The 19,705-nt window shown below is 37.3% G+C and overlaps 1 protein-coding gene across 1 annotated transcript; it reads left to right on the top strand.

Moving 5' to 3' along the window:
* The first annotated feature begins 31 nt into the window (after positions 1-31).
* On the top strand, positions 32-9,601 carry LYAR (Ly1 antibody reactive). Its single transcript, XM_050338559.1, has 9 exons — positions 32-99; positions 929-1,117; positions 1,499-1,613; positions 3,564-3,671; positions 5,072-5,155; positions 6,992-7,328; positions 7,601-7,705; positions 8,337-8,422; positions 8,719-9,601. Exons 2-9 carry the CDS (start codon positions 996-998, stop codon positions 8,854-8,856), a joined length of 1,095 nt encoding a protein of 364 aa, XP_050194516.1. The 5' UTR covers positions 32-99; positions 929-995; the 3' UTR covers positions 8,857-9,601.
* The last annotated feature ends 10,104 nt before the right edge of the window (positions 9,602-19,705 follow it).

Raw genomic sequence — 19,705 nt, forward strand, 5'->3', positions numbered from 1 at the left:
GGGGCGGCGCAGGCGCGGGCGGAGCGGGGCGGAGGCGCGGCGGGCACGGGGCGGCCGCACGTGCCGCGCGGGGCGGCTGCGGGAGGCGGCGGCGCTGAGGTGAGGGGGGCAGGGAACGGGAACAGGGATGGGAATGGGAACGGGAGAGGGAGAGTCGGCGTGGCACGGCACGGCACGGCAGCAGCGGCTGCCGGCCAGGCGCAGGTGGCGGGCACACCGGTCTGCCCGCCCCGCGTGGCCGGGCCACCCCTCGGCAGCGCCGCTCGCCTGCACCCGGCCGGGACGGGTCTGCTGAGGGGAGCGGGACGGAAGGGCCGAGCAGGGGGGGAGGTCGTGCCGGGAAAAGGAGGAGGATGAGGGGGCGGGTAGGGGGGTTACTGGCTCCCTGTTTCCAGGTGTGGGGGTTACTGGCTCCCTGGCTCCACGTGTGGGGGTTACTGGTTCCTGGGCTGGGAGTTACTGGTTCCCGAGTTGGGGTGGCGGATACAGGGATTGCTGGTTCCTGGGCTGGGGGTTACTGCTTCCCTGGTTGGGTGGTAGTAATGGGGGGTCACTGGTTCCCGGGTTGGGGTGGTGGGTACGGGGTTTAGTGATTCCTGGGTTGGGGTCATGGATATGGAAGTTAGTGGTTTCTGGGCTGGGGTGGTGGATATGGAGATCACTGGTTCCTGGCTTGGGGGTCACTGATTCCCAGGTTGGAGTGGCAGGTATAGGGGTTGCTGGTTCCTGGTTTGGGGTGGTGAGTACAGGTATTGCTGGTTCCAGGGTCACTGCTCTCCCCTGCGCTCAGGGTGTCAGACGAGGTGAGCTCCTGCGCCTGCAGGATGGGACTGCTCGCCCTGTCTGTGGGTGGGTGCACAGGTGCGTTTCTCTTCGGCCATGCACGTGGTTTTTTTCAAGCCGTAAGATCTCCTCTTTGTGTTTCTAGGGTTGTGCTTGTATGTGGAGGAAGGAGGTTGTACCCACTTCCTGGAAGTTCCAGACCACTCGCCAACATGGTAGTTTTCACATGCAATGCGTGTGGAGAAGCTGTGAAGAAAGCACAGGTTGAAAAGCATGTGAACATCTGCAGAAACTGTCAGTGCCTGTCTTGCATGGATTGTGGCAAGGATTTCTGGTAGGTAAAGGATGTGAAATAGCTTTTCTCTCTCTGCAGGGGTTGTCACAAATACAAGTTTTTTCTGTGTTTCTTTTAGAATTAAATGTGGCTATTTCTGAATAATAATATTTGTATTTTTAAATTATACATGTTTTTATAGAAATTCAAACTTAATCATCCAAGTTTGAACCTCATGGACAACTAAACCTCAACAGTAAACAGGCATAAGTGAAGCTTTCAGCTTCTGATCATCAGCAACTGTTATTTATTCTGCTACTGCAAAGAGAGTGAAATTGGCAATAATGTTCCTTTTGGAACATAGTTTGTTGATTAGACGTTTCATATTTCAAAGGACTGAAGCGTCTCTGTGACCTGTGGCTAAAAATCTTGTATGTTCAGGGGTGATGACTATAAGGAACATGTGAAGTGTGTAAGTGAAGACCAGAAGTATGGTGGAAAAGGTTTTGAAGCTAAAACTAACAAAGGAGATGCCAAACAGCAGGAGTGGATTCAGGTAAGTTTGTATTATGTACAGATATGATAAATAACTATTGTTTATAATCATTATAGACACCAGAAAGACTGTACTGGATCAAACCAGAGATCTGTTTTTCCCAATATCCTCAGCTTTCTTTTGGCATTTCCTTGGTAGGTCTTTTGCTTATCCTGGTAAGAAATGCATCTTTTGTTCATTTTGAATCTATTTCTTACTAGTTTGATTTAATGTAATTTTCTCAGTTACACGCAAAGAGGCACTGGTAGTTGTCCATCCTCTTCATGCCATGTATGCTTTTGTAGACCTCTGTCAGGGACCCCTCCCCATCTCGTAGTGTCTGCTTCAGGCTGAGAAATTCTGCCCTGCTCACTTGTTCTTCATATGTAAGTTATCTCTTTGGTCCTCTGAAGTCTTCCCAGTTCTACTGTATGCTTGTGAAATGCTGTTCAAGATATGGATGAACCGTAGATTTACTGTGTGTCATAGTGATGTTTTCTGTGTCCTTCTTTGTATCTTTCTAACCAATTTTTGTCAGTTAATCTACTTTTGGGTTTTTGTTTTGTTTTTTCGCTACTGGTGATCATTGTGCTGGCATTTTCATGGAACTGGCTATTTTAAACCCAAGATCTCGTGTCTAAGCTCCTTGATCAACTTAAAGCCTGCCATTTTAGATGTGAAGTTAAGATTGCTTTTCCTTTGCATCCTGCTTTACATGAATTTGTGTTGACTGTAATTCACCCTTTTATTACCTAGTCACTCATTTTCTTAAGGTCTTTCTGGAGTCCTTATAGTCCTCATCCTGAATAGCTTCACATTCATTAGGAAAATTCTCCTGTCCTCACGTCAGATATTTTGTCAATATGTTGAACAGGAGAGGCTCCAGCAAGGATGGAAATGTCTAATACCCTTTCTGTCTTGTGCAAGAATCTGCCCTCTTAAGGCTATTCATTGATTTGTGGAAGGAACTGAAACACATTTTTAAAATCCCATTACTAATAAGTTAATCACCTTTATACATGGATTTGTTGATTTCTATCTTGTATAGAACACAACCTAACAAGGTACTAAGCTACACACACACTCAAGATATATGAGTAATACACTCAGAGATGAGCAGTGGTTGAGACTGAACATGGTTTGAGGACATTGTTAAAGGCACCATGATGTGAGTGCTATTGCTCGTGAACATTGTAAGCCTGCCTCAGAAGTAAGTTCTTCCTACACAGAAGGCTGAGGGATTATTACCAAACACCCTTTTCCAATAATCTTAACACATCCACAAAACCTTAGTACAGGAAGACACTCCAGTGTCCAGTGGCTATGTCTTTAAGTACCAGGAAGCTCAACCCTTTCCCCCTCCCCACAAGCAGCAGTGCTGTTCAAGGAACTGCCATAGGGAACTGCCCTCGCCTAACCTCCTCTGTTCTCTCGTGCTGACACCTATAGCAGGGGAATATCCTGAGCAGTCTTACAGGGATTAATGGTTGCTGAAGCTGGCACTGCTTCTAAAAGAAAAACATATCAAACTGTGGCATCAAAGTAAGCCTGATTTTTCACAATTAACTCCAGAAGCTTGCAAAGAGACAGTAAGTTGACAATTGCTTTTCTTAATAAAGGTCTTTTTCACGCTGCAAGAATCCCTAATATGATACAGTTACTTTACTTTAAAATGTATTTATTACAGATTGTAACTTGTACATCAGAAAGCCCTGGTGAGCAGTCCTGCTTGCCTCTGCTTACTGTATAGGTATAAATGTTTAGATAGGTAACTTTGGTGCATCTAATGAGCTGTGATTAAACCCAAGATCAGTCTTTTTCTCATGCATTTTGAACATTTCCTGTGAACAGACTATACCAGCTGTGGGTGCTGGGTGACTTCTGTCCAGTGTACTTCAGACTTGCACACCTTATATGTACCATTTGATCCTTATGCTGCTTTTCTGATTTAATTCTGTTTTTCTTATTTAGAAAATCCATGAAGTAATGAAGAAGCCAAATATAAGCCCTAAAGTGCGGAACATCCTGGAGCAGATGCGTGCCTTTGATAACATTCCAAGAAAAAAAGTAAAGTTTCAGGTATGTTTTAATGGAGATTTGTAGTAATCCATGCAGTGAAATTAAAAATAGACTTTCTTAGGGAGTGCTACTCTCTTTTAACAAAGGTGGGACAAATTTCTTATTTGGACATTGGTATAGATGGTGTAATGGCTGAAATTCAAATAGGCAACATTTGTAAAATAATTTCCTTGCTTAAAAGGACTCTTTGTGTGCTAGTTTAATTAGTTATTAAGCCAGAGACTCACCATTTAAGCTTATCTCCCTACGTAGGCTTGTTCTTTTTCAATACCTTTCTGTTTTCCCTATTTCCAATTTCTATTGAATGTCCAAATTCTTAGACATACTTTTGAAGATTTCTTATTTCTCTGGCTTTGTTTTTCCCTGGTGAAAGCAAGATCCCGTTTTGAGAGTTTTCCTGTTACTCACTATTCTGATAGACTCTTCCACACTGCATGCTTCACTAAAGTAAATTCCAAATGTTTCATGTGGTATCAGTAAAGAATTACTGACAAGCTGCCCTTTTTTTTTTCCTCTCTGTTTTGTGCCTCAGTTTATGAGGCTGAGAGAAGATCATGCTTGCTTCCAAAGCACTCAGATAGAACCTAAAAGAGCTGTGGTGAAATTGCTGCTAGCAAACTGAAGGTTAAAATATTTTTCTGGAGAGTTAATGTGCTAAGCAGGGAAAATGATACTGTCAAGAAGCCTCTTTCTTTTTGGTAATACATGTTGCAGTGGAAGACCAAAAGTTTTTGCAGTTCATTGTTCAATTTAGTAATGCACCTTTCCTGGGATTTGCAATGCAATTCAAAAGTCTTTATATTAGGTTTTATATGGAATTCCATGTTTCTAAAAGTTGATCTGTTGCTGATAGTGTCAACAGCATAAGTAGAAATTTATGGCTTTATTTCACAAGGAACTCCTGCAATAACCCAAGCAACTTTCAAATGTTCGCATTGAGACATTTGTTTAAATTTTACTTTTCTGTAATAAACTGAGGTCATGCTCATTGAGGAGCATGACCATCTATCCAGTACACAAATAAGTAAGATCAGATCATTAATGTTTTAACTCATGGGAGAACAGTCAGAAGGTTTGGTAGGACATTAACATAACCAGTTGTATTCAAAGCTTGAGGATTATCTTTTGTATATACTTAACCTCTTTGGGATTGCTATTGGTGAGGCAATTCAGAGACTGGTGTAGCCTTGTAACAGTACATAGGCATTATGTACATAGGCGTAGTAGAATTTAGTAAGGAGGTTTGAGAGATTCATAGGAGTTACTTGTAAACAGATCTTAGTCAGAAGCAGTGATTAGATTCTTAAATGAAAAATAAACCCAAGAACCAAGTATATGGTAATTAAGAACGAAAATCAGAGTTGCACATTTTCAGTTATTGCTGTCTTTTCCCTGCACAGAATTGGATCAAGAACAGTTTGAGAATTACTGACAGCACTTTGCAAGATCAAGTGTGGGACGTTTTCTCGGAAGCAACCAGAAAGGCAAGTTGAGTTAGAGGTACAACATCATACAAGGAAAATGCAGTCCAAAATGCTGGAAGGAAAACCTTTCAGACTCCTTTTGTAGATGTTAGCAGAAACATTGTCTCCTATTGTTACCATGGATTATGTTATAATGTAATATTTCTAGACTGAATTACTTACTTGTGGAACACACTGTTGCTGAAGTAGTTGTGAATGCTTGGTGGGCTGTGATTGAAAACTCAGACACAGTGACAGGATTGTGACATGATAATCGGAAGGCTAATTCAACTTAATGCTATTAGTACATAAAGAAAGGAAAGAACGCTACCTTCATCTTTGGTTCCAGTCTTTTAGCGCACACTAAGATGGAATAAAATACCTTTTCAGAACTTTATTGGCCCAAAATTTATGGGTATTGGAGTGAAAAATTAATAGCACTTAGCTTACCTGTTTTATTAGTGGGGAGAGAGAAGATCCTCCAGTTCATGACGCAAATTCCTCCCACTTCTTTGTCCAAATTGTGGACTCACCCTGACCTTTTTGTCAGTGCCTAATTCTTCTTTATTTCATTACTAGCTTAGCATGTTTTGGTGGGATGGTGTTTTGATTGTTTGCATCTGTTGCTGCTACTAGAAAGCTGTCACAGAAGCTCATTTCTCTGCTGAGGTAAAGATGCTCTCCCTCCACATTCTTTTGAGGAAGAGTGTAGGCATAGATTTGGCATTAATCCCCTGTTGATTATGCTTCATGTTTCTGATTTGATGGTTCCAGTTAAATCTATTTGCAGTTTTTTCTGAAGAATCCAAATATAAGAGCCAGGAAGGAAAGAAACACATTTTTTAAAGGATATGAACATACTATTAACTCTGGACAGTGAATTTGAAATACGTTATTTTGTTGGAACAATAATACTGAGTCAACAGAATTTCATTTAAGTCATAAAATATTCTCTCTTGACTTAAACTGATTTTTAAAGAAAATAAATCTTCAATCTGAAAACCTTCTATTTAAATACAAACAAATTGCATTGCCCATAGAGCACAGCATTAAAATAAAATATATAGCACAGCTTTCTTGCTCAGATCATTTCAGTGTACCTTTAAGAGTTCTTAAAAAAAAATCTTAAGATATTCTTTTTAATATGTACCTTGAATTGTATGTACTCAGTGGACATTCCTAAGTAGAATTCAAATTTGATTGAAATTACTCCTTACAAAACCATCTTAGTGTTAAGTTGCCTTGTGTAAAGATCTATTATCTTTCTGAATAGCCACACTAACATTTCCGTAATTATTAAAATTACAGTTTAAATTAAATATTTTTTTCATTAATTCTTCTACAAGAAAATAGTTATCAACCAAGGAATGTTAAAAGAAGACCAAATATATTAAGGTGAGAAAAGTACAATTAAAACAACCAGAAGTGCCTTTGTTAACATCATGCAATAATGGTTTGTTGTCCAAACATATCCCAAGATGGAACTGGATGGCAAATTTGGGAATAGGTTCTGTGTCTTGCTGTAATGTTTTGTTTGTGTAAATCAGAGAGTTGTCACTCCCTTAATTACATTTAGCAATTATGTTAAAATACATGGACACTTATTTCAACTAGAAATTATATATGTTGTAAGATAACATTTCTTCTTTGACGTTAATTAGCATTTAGTCTGTTTAGTTAAAAGAGGAATCAGACACATTATTTAGTGCTATTTCTCAGGTATCTGGTGTCACCAAATGTAAGCAATTTAATTGATTTCAAGATATTAGTGTTCTGCATGAATTATGTAGTAGGGGAAAGTTGCAGTGTCAAAACAAGGCATGTAAAAACTGTAATAATCTTCTTTTTCAACAAAAGGTTTCAAATGAAAAAGAACAAGACAAACCACAACAGAAGGAAGAGCACCAGTCTGCAGAAACTGAGGAAAAACCAGTGGCAGAAGAAAATGGAATTACAGATGATAAAGTTGAGAGGAAAAAGAATAAGAGAGAACGAAAAGAAGAGAGACAAAAGAATAAAAAGAAGGAGAAAAAAGATTTGAAATTAGAAAACCAGTCAGAGGTAAAAAAGAGTAAAAAGTCCAAAAAAGGAAAGGAGAGCGTGGAGAATGAATTTGAAACAAATGGAAATGGCCATCAGAGCAATGTAGAAGAGGAAACAAAAATAAAGAAACGCAAACATAAACATGTAGAAGGTATTCATTATACAACTTATATTCCTGTTTGTTTTGAAGATGCTTTTTCTCAATTCCAGAGCTTAATAAACTACCTAAGTAGAATTTTTAAGTAAGAAGTTACATATACAAATTAGATTATTTTTTAACAGTGATTGCACAGTTCTTTTATATAAATCTGAACCTCTCAGTAAATATAAACTCATGTTACAAGAACAGAACTTCAAGTCACGTCAGAACTTTTTTTCCAGTTTTAAATTTTTTTGTGTATGTTTATCCAATTCCATCTCCAGAGGAACCTCCTGTCAAAACAAAGAAAATGAAAACTGAAAGCATTTCAGAAGACATGGAAACAGAAAACACCAATGACAACAAAGAAGATGCAGGAACTAATAAAGGTATTCTTAAAGGGACAATTTAGTTAATTAAAAAACTATCTTGCAGAAGACCTACTGCAGAACGTAAATACAGTGCTTCTGCAGGAAACCATGAAATTCATTGTGCTGCAGCGTACATAAATGTGTATTCAATATACAGACCTGTTCAGAGTAAGCAGCCTGTGCTACACTTAATATGTGACACTGAACTACTGCTCTCAGTTGTTGCTTCTGCTGTGCTGGCAACCTTTGGCTACGTTTGGTTCCACTGGGCAGCGAGGAATCTGGTGTGTTTGTTTCACCTGAGCAGGTCTTTTCCCTGCACGTTAGCCAGCACAGAGGAGAAAGGGTAACAGCTGCCTTGGACCTCCTGGAATCTCTCATATCCCCATTTTTGCTCAGTTAATCCTAAATTGGATTTCTGGTGTGTCGGACCTTAGTTTATGCTTGGATAAACCTACTTTTCCCTGTCATCTGACACACTATGGCTGTTGCTTGGACATACAGCTTGTTTATTTGGGAACAGCCAGTTCTTGACCTCTGGTGGTATGGTCTGAATCTGAGGAGACAGGACCTTCCTAACTATACTAGAAAAGAAGACATGGCAATACCTAATTTTACTAACAATGTTGTGCACTTAATTATTTTCTAGGTAAATTCAACTGGAAGGGAACCATCAAAGCTGTTCTGAAACAGGCTCCAGACAATGAAATTTCAATTAAAAGACTAAGAAAAAAGGTACGGTAAAACACTGAGGTTTTTAACCTCCTTTTGTCTTGTGAATTTCTTTCTGTAATGCTGAAGTTTGTAAAATCCTGGTTTGACATTATTTAACAGAACATCAATTGACAGAATGTCAACCAAAGGATGGATTCTTTATTGCTTACCGACTTAAGGAATAAATTCAGTGCTAATTCTGCAAAGAAATAATAGCACTATAGATTCTGTGCTTTTAATACAGTAACATGAATGTATTATTGCCTAAAGTGGAGTCATCTTTACTCACTAAAAACTATTCTTCTGTCTCTGTGCAGGTTATAGCTCAATATTACGCAGTAGCTGGTGAACAACAGTACAAATCAGAAGAGGAGATCCTTGTCACATTTAATAAGAAAGTGAATAACAATCCCAAATTTAAAGTTCTGAAGGACAGAGTGAAACTCGTGAAATAAAAGTTTGCATACTTTGCTGTTGCATTTTAGTCTTGCAGACAGAGTCAGACTTTTCTGTTACCTGTACAAATACTATGCATTGGTGTCAATTTAAATGGCATATGTGAAAGCAGAATTTAACTTTTAATACTGGACGACTCCTCTTTTTCAAGATTTATCACAGGACATTTTCAGATACTTTATTTTTTGATTTTATGGAAAATGTATATTTTTTGGTACAAGTTTTAAGAGGCATTGAAAATAATTACTGCCTACTGTATTAAAATTCTTACACAGTAATGGATATAATTTATAGGCATGAATATTTTACGAGGACCTAGGTTGTGTGGCTTTTGGAAGAACCTATTTTAAGAATAAATAGAATTTTCATATTAAAAAACCCACTGTGGAATAAATGTTTTGTTATGTTAAAATCCAAAATGGTGTGACTGATTTCCCCTTTACACACTGTAGCTAGTGTATGCAGGCTTTAATAAACCATTAAGTCTGTGTTGTAAAATGCATAATAATGGTGTCTCTCAGATTTGTGTGTGTGCAATATTGCACATTCAGTGAAAATCTAAAGACTGAGTTACCTGTATATGCATTGCTACTGAAAGTCTTGATTAGTAATGCAATTGACTTCAATGTAAGTGATTACATGGACCAAAAATGGACTGATGAAGTAAATTACTTTAAAATACCACCTTAAATATAATAAATCTTGTCACTTTATAATTGTATAATAAATCCACAGATTATACATTATTTGAAGAGGCTGTTACAGTGCAGTCACCAAAGCAATTTAGGTAGACCAGATATGTTACACATATGTAAGAGACAAGAGTTGCATGGGGAAAGTTACTTGAAGTTTTATAGGTTTTTATCAAAATACAAAATACTTCATCTAGGAAATTTCCTACCATGAAACAATCTGTTATAAACAGTGGTAGAAAACAGTTGATGGTATGGTGTTTTTCTTTTTTAATTGCTTAGTGATTTCAAGCAGATACAGTTGTATTAAACTCCATAGTACAAATATCTGAATTTATAGAAATATTGAATATATTAAAAGTATAAATATGAAAAAATTAACTGTCTGATACACTGGGTCCAGGTTTTCTGAGTACATATTTGTCTTACAGTACTTGCAATAAAAGCACCTAATAAATTTAAAATCTCTTTGATAAGTATTTGTTGTTAATTCATGAAAAATGGCTTTGGAGATAAATAGAATAAAATTTATTTACAGATATGAGAAGAGGCTTTGAAAAGTTGAGAGCATTTCAAAAGTTATGGGGAGTTTTGTTGTTTGGATTTTTTTTAAATTTAGGTCACATAAAAAGTGAAATTGAAATCAATGCAGTGCAATTAATCTTTTCACTCAGTGTATTTATTTTGCAACAGATACTGCTACATTAAGATCACAAACAGGTTTGTGAAAGTAATTGTTTCACGTTTTTTTTCATGAGGGTTTTTTTTTTAATTTTGTTTAGAATTAATTCCAAATGATGACATTCCCTTACACTTTTCATCTTCAGTTGTTGACCATAGCATGTGTTTGACACACATATTGAAGCATTTGCTGAACTTCTTCCTACACTTAAAAAGGCCAATTCCATGTCTCTCTGCTCTGGCTCTCATCATCCGGCTGGTCCCAGCTGCCTTGCTGTGCTGTGGGAGGGTATTGTGGCTGGGGCAGTTGCTGAGCAGGGCAGCAAGTTGGGGAGTGGCACTACTGGCCGTGCTACTGCTGGGCACCTGCAGTACCCACATGTGTTTTCAATAAGGGCCCTGCCGTTTTCTTGACATGCTCATGAACTCATCAGCTGCATCTTTTTTTCCTTTTTCAAACTAGTAAGGGCAGTTTGGATTATTTATGCTATGCATTTGAAAATAAATATTCACAGCAAATTTGTACTTTGGAGTATTGCAATTTATCTTTCACAGCTTGGGAGAATGATGGTTTCTGCTCGTGAAAAGCACCATTTTCTAATCTACAGACAAGCTGATCTGTATCCAATGGAAACAAGAACCTAAAAGAAGCTCTGAAGTTGTGCAACAATTCTTTTTATTCAGTCTAACAGATAACCAGATACTTAGTTCTGGTGTCTGATGCTCAGGGTTTACTGCAGTGCTCACTGAATGAAGCAAAGCAGCAGACTAAATGTTTAGAAACACCACACATCAGTTGAAAGCTGAAAATAAGGAATATCAAATCAACAGTATGCAGATAGTGCTAGCAGACTAGGATTTGATGTTGTCATTTTTTTTCCTGCTCCAACTGTTGTGGTTCTCAATGGTTCAAACACCTGACTTCCCCTGTGCATTGCCATGGTTGGGTTAGTAGTGCCGGTGTGGGGTAATAAACATGTTGCATCTGGTTCTTTCCCTCTTTGTGTAAAGGTAAAGCAGCACCAACTTTTGTTCAGTTTTTTCCTCATGATTTGACAGACGTGAATAAAATTTATGCCTCTTTATTGATGGTCACTAGTGGACCACCTAGAAAGAAGGGGTGGGGGAGCAATATGCTTTGTAGGTGTATTTTTCCTTCTGAATGTTCCTGGAAGTATTGTAGTATGGTAGATGAGTCTACGCCTCCAACTGTAGATGACTTCAAATGCTATTGCAGTCCATGCATAGTTGCATTATTGACATGCAGCTGTCCAGTGAAAGAAACCCTAACTTCTATGTTTTTTCATTAGATAACAAAGTACTTACTCCAAGGACTGAGATTGGCTTTTCCACTTAAAACAAATTTGGGCTGTAATTTACTCCTTGCAAGTAATGATGTCTTGATCAGATTGAAATTACTACGAAATTTGTGGTAAGTGTTTCAGAGGGAGGCATCAGAGGAAGGCATAACCCCTCAGATCATTGGGAGTCCTTCATGAAGACCTAATTTCTATTCAGTGACTAAGCAGCATATTTAGCGGTATCTTTTTAATCCCATGGATATGTTGCAATGAAGTTCTGTACCCTGGATGATCTTTTAAATGTTGAGAATGGTGTACAACCTTAAGATTTACCAAATACCAGAGGGCAACAGTATCAGTTTACCTGATTGCACTTAGAGAGCATGTAATGTTCAAAAAATATTATTCCAGACTTCTAAGAGAACATCAAGGCACAATACACATTGATAATTTAGAAACTTGCCAAGCACCCGTTTGTGGTTTAATATATTCATTAAGCATTATTATCTGATGCCAGCTTATATGTCAGATGACTAATTTGACAGAACAGCTTTTAAGTTCTCATGTGAGGGACTTTGGACAGGACAGACCTCCATCCAAGCATGCAGGTATTGGAGAAAGGAAGATCTAGCTTGCAGTAACTGAAGTGGTTTTGGGTGCTGTGCATGTGCTGATGGCATGACTGCCTTCCCTCCCTTTTGTTCTATCTCTGATCATCAAAACTGACTGGCAGGTCAGTTGCCATTGATGCCAAGTTGATGGCCACAGGAATTTAGCTGGCATGACCCACAACTGACATTTTAAACACATTTGACGACAGGCACATAATGAACCAGAAAGTTTGTGATCTCAGCAGCAAAATAAATTGATTACAGGAAAGTTGCAGATTCCTTCATCAAGCACTGACCTGTTCAAAAATATGTACAGTAATGTCATGACTAGTATAAAGTAATGTCATGACTACTAAGTAGCCCTTCATTTTATCCTTTTATTTGACCAAACAACTTTGGTATCGGCATTTCTTTTAACAGCATGCCATGTCTTTGTGCAGCCATACAGAACTTTACTGAACCACTGTGTTCACTTCTTGTAGCATCTGGTTATCTTTATAACCAAAATCACCAAAAACACATCTGAGAAATGAGTTCAGTTCTGTGCATGGGGAGATCCAGCAAAATGTAGCACACATTGCAGTCATATCATAAGAAACAAGTAAGCCCAAGAGCAAACCAGAGATTACTGACCTGTTGCAGATCCTCCAAGTCAAAATGACTGGTTTATAACATTTCCATTTTTCCCTCTGATAACTTTGTAACAGATCTTTTTTGGCATGTGAATCGCTGTGCAGTGCAGGTAACATCTGCATTATGCAGGTCATTAAAATAAGACTTAACTGTTTGAATATCAAACAAAAAACCGATGACCTTCAGAACCTCTTTGGGTTCTTTAGAACAGGTATTTTTAAAGCATTTAAGAGTATTTTTAAAGCATTTTAAAGCACCTTTTCCCACTATTTTCTGTTTGCTTTCAGGACAAAGGGGCATTGCTTAATGCCACATGGCACATTCATGCAACTGATGGACGTGCACTTTTTGTTGTGTTTTTCTCAGTTGCAACCAACCAGCAGTAATATTCAGAAGGAACTTTCTAATACTTGCAGCTGCCAATCTAGATTCTGAGGAAAAGAGAGGGAGCCCTTCAAACTTTTGCAGAAGCAGAAAAGCTACTGTAAAATATGTAACTTTTTAAAAAGGAGATAGGGTAGCACCAGTATGAATTCTATTTTGTGTGTTTCCTAGCTTAGTTGTGTGAATTTATACCATTAAAGTTAGTATTTTAGTATAATTTCTGTACAGAGAGATCTCAATAAATGAGAATGTAAATAGAGTTCTGATTTTACCAGCAAGACCTGGGTGTTATAGTATGAAAAAAAGCCATTAAATATTTACTTTGTAACTTCATATTTTACACTTGCATTTCAAATTGAGATGTGAAAACAGATAAAATTAATGTTAACAATTTACAGTTTTCAGTATTCACTCAGTAGTGTAACCACAGGGGATTACTTTGCTGTAACATGGGTCAGGGTACTGAAAAATTAGTGCCAGAGAATGCTTGTATAAAGCTTCTCTTAGCATTTAATACAAATTGACAATATCATGTGGAATTTTCTTTTCCACCAGTTATATGTTTAGCAATCACTGTTAATGTGAAGTCACAGTAAACTTAGTAGAGACCATCAGGTAACAGTAATGGAGCATTACAAAATGTTCCAGAATATGTTTTAGTGATTTTTTAAACAGCCTAATAGCTCCATAATAGAATAAGCCTTGTTGTTAAAGTTTTCCTTTCTAAAATAGTGCATTGGAAATTGAGTGTCTGTGGCAGGGTGGGGAAGAAAGAAGAAATGTAAATTAGAAAATTGTTTCAAGCTAGTGGCTTTCACTATAAGTACAGCATAAGCACTTGAGCTGGGAGTTTAATCACTGGAAGAAAAAAATCTTCAAAGGACAGCTACTTATTTGTTGTGCTCAGCCCTCCACTGTCCTGGTGCATTAGAGTAGTTCATTCTTCTCTCTCCAGTGAAAACCGATCCTCCCACCTGGTGCTATAATCCCATTGCATCAGTACAATGTAGTCGGACCCTGACATGAGTAGTGGCTCGTAGCTGATGACCACAGGATACAGAGACCCAATACATGATTCCATTCGGAAACTTTTAAGGCTGTAACTCTCACCCTTATTAAGGAAATAAGAGAGCAAATATTAAACTTTTTGTGTGAGATAAGCGAAAAAAAGGCATATTGTTCTGTACATTGAGCTGTATTCACAGGTTACAAGATATCTCAGTCAATATATTCAACATTTACCCCTTTCTTCTTCCAATTTAGCCATTGAGGAAAAAAAAAAGTCCTCTAAGTTTCTTTTCTGCTCTGTCAGCCAAGAAAAGCAGCATATTATGTTTCCCATTAGTACTTTTACAGGAAGTGTTACTTTATATTGAATTCTAAATTTCACTTGGACTAGAGGAAGTTTTAGTAGTAACTTTCCTTTGCACTTGCTAAGATACAATTCCTTTTGTCCCTCTAATCTACTGCTTTTCTTTGCACTTCTTGGAATGTAATTCCCTTTGCACCTGAATCCTTGTGCTTTTATTCTCTCGCAGTGTAAAGGTTGTAAAACCTTGCTTAGATTGAACTTTTTTCTGCAAGACTGCAGATCACAGAGCCTTCTCAAACACATCTTTTTTTTTTTATTTATTTATACTTCCTTTTAAAATTTATTCTAGAATACTTAGAATTGTTCAGTCTTTGGAGACTGTGTGTTTTGCCCTTCATTAGATTCTTTGTCTAAAACCTGCCCTTGCTACTCAACCTCACACCTGAGTTACAGCAAAAGTAAAATACTAACTTTCTACAGGAGTAGTTTTATAGTTTCTGAAATTACTTGAAAGTAATAGAAAAACAGAAACTGTGCTTCTGTATGCCTACCCACCCATTAAACCACTATTCTCAAATGTCTAGGTGGAATGCATTAGTACTACATTAGTATAAAAAGCCTAACTGAGGCCTGATTGAAGTCAAAATCAACTCACTTATATTTGTTTTATTAGAAAAAAAGATGCTTTTAAACATACTAGAATCTTCCTCTCAGGCAGAATGAAATCCATTTGAAAGTATTCAAGTCACTACATCTCATTTAGGTGACAAACTGAATGAAAAATAACACCAGAATTCCACCTTCATTGCAGATGACTCAAAACACACGATGTTTAGTCCTTCATTCTGTTTTTGCAGGAGCCAGGTAGTGAATTTGCATGATTGAGCCATTAACGTTTAAATGCAGACCATGAATGCACTTTTATGCATTATATTTTTTTCCCTTCTGCTGGCCTTTAGCTCTTGATGATGAGCAGGAATTCAAGGAGGAATACATGCTGCATAGTATCCATACGTGACAAAGGCTCATGTTTTCCATGGATGAGACGGGACCAGAATTTTCTTCGAGACTTCTTTCTTACCATTAAAGCAACTTCTCCACTTAATGCCTGTGTTTCTGCTTTGAACTCCTAAATCAATTGCTACTATAAAAGTTTTTACTGAATCAAACAGACATCTCTTACACTTAGAGTGTGTTAATAATTTTTTTCCTATCTATCCATTCTAGCATTTACTTTAACACATTTTATGGTCTGTTCCTACAATTTCTTTGTCTTACACACTTCCCCTGGCTTCTTGCTGCTACAATTCTGTCTCAGTTGTTCTCCCTTTGAAAGTTCAGCTTTTTTGGTGAACTTTCAGAACTTAAGTGGTTTCAGAGGTTAGCACTGGAAAAGTTTTCCATGACAAGAAAAAATATTAACTCAGTTGATGCTCTTAAAGACCTGTTCACATTAAGCAGATTAGCCAAAACAATATGGGAATTGTACTAACATTCTCCAGCCAAAATTTCAAATTGCTGAATTCAGTCTTCCTAAAGCAAACATCTTTCTCTTCCTGTCTCTCTTGGACAGTATAGCACTCTGTCAGTATTTTCTCTAACTCTGTTGTCCAATTAATTACAACACCAGATCAAAATACATGAAAAATTGACCCTACAAGATACGTAGGTGGTAATGGACTGTGAAGGATGATGGTAAATAAAACCTGCTTATACACATTAGTGAAGCATGTAAGAGCTTTGTTTTGTATTTACTTTTTTTCAGGACTCCACAGAAAAATTCTCCAGGCAAACAGCATGAGCTGGATCCCACACTCTACACATCAGTGAGATGTTGCTATGCTGAACGCATGAATATGGTCTGTACTTTCCAATCTAGTTAACAGTGAGATCCACGTGCTCAAGAGCCTTTGTTCCTTCTTTTTATATCAGAGAAATCACAGGCAGTGGGGACACCAGACACCCCCAAAATAAAAGTTAATATGTTATCACAGCCTCAAATAATGTTAACCTCTATCAATGCAGAAATAAAACGTCACATTAAAAGAGACCAATATTGCTGTACAGTGAATGTTTGATGAATAACACACTTGAATGCCCATTCCCACAATTGATAGTCTTTCCTGTGTGAATTAGATGAGTAATCTTCATTATTCAAAAACCAAACAAAACTTTGGGATGTTCCTAGGTGTCCTAAGTATGAAATTCTTGTCATATTGTTGCAGATGCATGGTTACACAGACGTTTTCCTCAATAAGGAAATCGTTTTCAGTAATTCCCAAGTGTTCCATTTCCCACCCTCCCACATCTGGCCATTTGGGTTTTGCCTCTCCACCACCCCCTGCATTTTTGCAGGCTTTTAAAACCAGATCAAATCCTCAAACTGAGAGGTATTATATACCACTACTGGGGATTGAGTAGTCAAGAACAATTATAGCTGGAGTACTGCTGCCAAATTCTTTGTATCATTAAACTGTAGTCTTGGGAAAACATTTGGAGAGCCATTGTATTCTCTTAAGAAAGCAAGCGTAGTTAAGTGAAACTAAACTCAAGAAATGATTTAGAAGACAGAGTAGGAAAATTTACTTGGCAACTTCTAGGAGAATGGTTCATCCAGATTTATTTCAGATTAATAGGATAATTTTTGGATATTTCGATAAATTTGGATTAATATTCTGGTTTTGTTTACACATTTGACGATGCAAGCCAGAATGAACAGAACAGTCTTCTCATTTTATATTCTTAATCCTGATTATAGAGAAAGGCAAGAGTCAAACACTGACACTACCTAATATTTAATCAGGGTGATTGAGGGTGTTGAAATGGTCTTCTATCGTATAGATACTCCAGATTAAAGTACTGTTCTGGACCAGCTAATTCTTTGCAATTTACTGACAACTTTGAAGGTGAAGAATAATGCACTTAGATAAATCAGATGGGAATATGTGGTGTGGTTTTTTCCTGTTCTCTTAGATGCCCTCTGCACCTTTTTGACTGCCTTTATCTTTTCTGCTTTCTCTTCCTTCATGAAGTTCAAATGCTTGCATGCTTATATGTAGTGCCTTCTTGGTATCAAACACACTATTATATGTATTGTTTCCTTCCTAAAGGGTCAGTTCAAGGCTGCACTGCAATTTAATACTCGCATGAGAATTCAGCTTGAGTTCAACAGTTTGTATATGGACCACATTCAGAGTCAATTGAGTTTTAACCTTCAGTTGTTTTTCAGATCTGCATTACGCTATTCACACCAAGTGCTTTTAAGTCCTTTGCTGATTTTTTTCCATTGTACTGAATTTAAAATAATTAAAAGAATGCAAGATGAAAGCAAGAGAACTGTAGTATTATTTTGAGGCTGTTTGGTAACCTAGATGAGTCAGACAACGTATTTACTTTCTCACATAATGTAAATGCTTCAGTGCAAGGACAAGGTACAGAAAGGATTGAGAATGTCTACCCGTCCAGTTGTTTTACTCCTGATAGTAGAAGATAAGCAGCAAATTACTACTCACTTTATCATTACTTTGTTCATGAACAGAAAGCACTGAGTATATAGCACAGTCATTCCTCAAAACAAAAGTATGTCTACACTACTATCCAACCTACTTCAGCTAAAAATTAATGTAGGGAGGAGACCACCCTACTTATGGAATGAAGAAAGTTCCAACCAGGTCTTTTGTGAACAGATGACATTTTGGCTAATTTAGTTATTGACTTCAGTAATGGGGAAAAAATTACAAATATTTGCTAGAATACTAGAAGACTACATTGTCTTCCTAAAAGTGAGAATTTAACTGGGAAGTCCAATTACTTGGACTATGTGTATCTACCCAGTCAAGAGACATAAAAAGTTACCACTTGTGGGTGTCAGTAAGAGTTACCTTTAAATCAACAGAAAATCAACTAATCAGTAAACAGCAAATCCTCAGCAAACAACAGAAAAATTAAATTCAAAATATCCAACTAGATTGCAAAATTCAGCTTGCAGTTATAGGTGAAAATCCAGAACATTTAAAGACCTTGAAATAACTAACAAAACATCATTTTCTATTTAAAAGAAAATGATGCAGATGTGTTGGATTCAGTTCCCAAAATGTGGGAACTGAATTACATTATGCAAGAGACCAAGAACACAGTTAACAAAAAAATTGCTTCAAACTCTGTGTATATTTTGTTCACTGAATCTTCAAATTCACAAATTTCTTTCCCAGATTGTGTTAACTAAATTTATCAGATCAAGCACCACATTTTAAGATACTTCCTAACATTTCTGCCAGGATTCTTAAACATTAACTTGCAAGAATTAATTATCCATAATGGATAGATGGTTGATTAGATGCTTCATTAATTATGTTGTTCATTTTGTCTCAGTTCAGCTCCTGATCTCTATCTACTCTTTAGCAGATTAATAATTTCTGAATCAGAGAAGCACTGAGAAAAGATCACAGCAAACATCTCAGCTCTACAAACACTGAACATGAGCGGTCTCAGTTAAGGTCAATAGTGAGTCTGGGAAGGGAAGCTCTTATTTCAGCTCTTTGCACAATACCTAGTCTGTAGGTAAACAGAAGTGGCCAGTTTAACAGCACTAACAGATCTTAACCTTTTCAAGCATACATATTTGTTTCATTGCTATGTTTAAATCAAAGATATATCCTATGAATAGCTTTTGCAAAAAAAAAAAAAAAAAAGCATGAAGATTTCCTTTGTTTCTTATTTGAATGACTAAGATGAAAGTGAAGGCTGAGGTAGTAATTTCACTCAAAGGAAATAAAACAAAGAAATCTCTATTTCATTGCTAAGAATGCAGAGTTCTGAGCTCCCATGAGCTGTTAAGTTCAAAATATTCAACTGGACTAAATAAAAAATAATCCCTGTAGTCATGAAGGACTGTGATGTGGTTGGCCCTTATATAACACATTCTAAGGCTGGGAAAACAATTTCTACTTACTATGACATGTCTCACATCAAATTCAGACATAAACAAAGGCCTGACTTTCTGTAGAGAAAAAAAAATGTTTTCTGTTCTTGTATCTTTTAGGCTGAATTTATTCAAACTCAACACACAGTAATAAAGAATAACCAGAAACCTTGATTGCCTTGTCTCTAGAACCTCATGCGTCTATATTTAGGAAAATACAGTTATCCAGCAGGTTTAGAAGCTGCTTAAGAGCAGTAGTGCAGGTCAGAGCACTAAGTTTAGTTCTTAGCCTAGTTAGTTTCTACCAGTTAGT

Source organism: Myiozetetes cayanensis, unplaced genomic scaffold (genome assembly GCF_022539395.1).
Source record: "Myiozetetes cayanensis isolate MyiCay16 unplaced genomic scaffold, myiCay2020 scf7, whole genome shotgun sequence".
Taxonomy (NCBI): Eukaryota; Metazoa; Chordata; class Aves; order Passeriformes; family Tyrannidae; genus Myiozetetes; species Myiozetetes cayanensis.

Coding starts and splice junctions, on each gene's coding strand:
- LYAR (XM_050338559.1), top strand. CDS start 996: ATGGTAGTTTTCACATGCAATGCGTGTGGAGAAGCTGTGAAGAAAGCA. Junction 1,118..1,498: donor GATTGTGGCAAGGATTTCTG/GTAGGTAAAGGA, acceptor TTGTATGTTCAG/GGGTGATGACTATAAGGAAC. Junction 3,672..5,071: donor GAAAAAAAGTAAAGTTTCAG/GTATGTTTTAAT, acceptor TTCCCTGCACAG/AATTGGATCAAGAACAGTTT.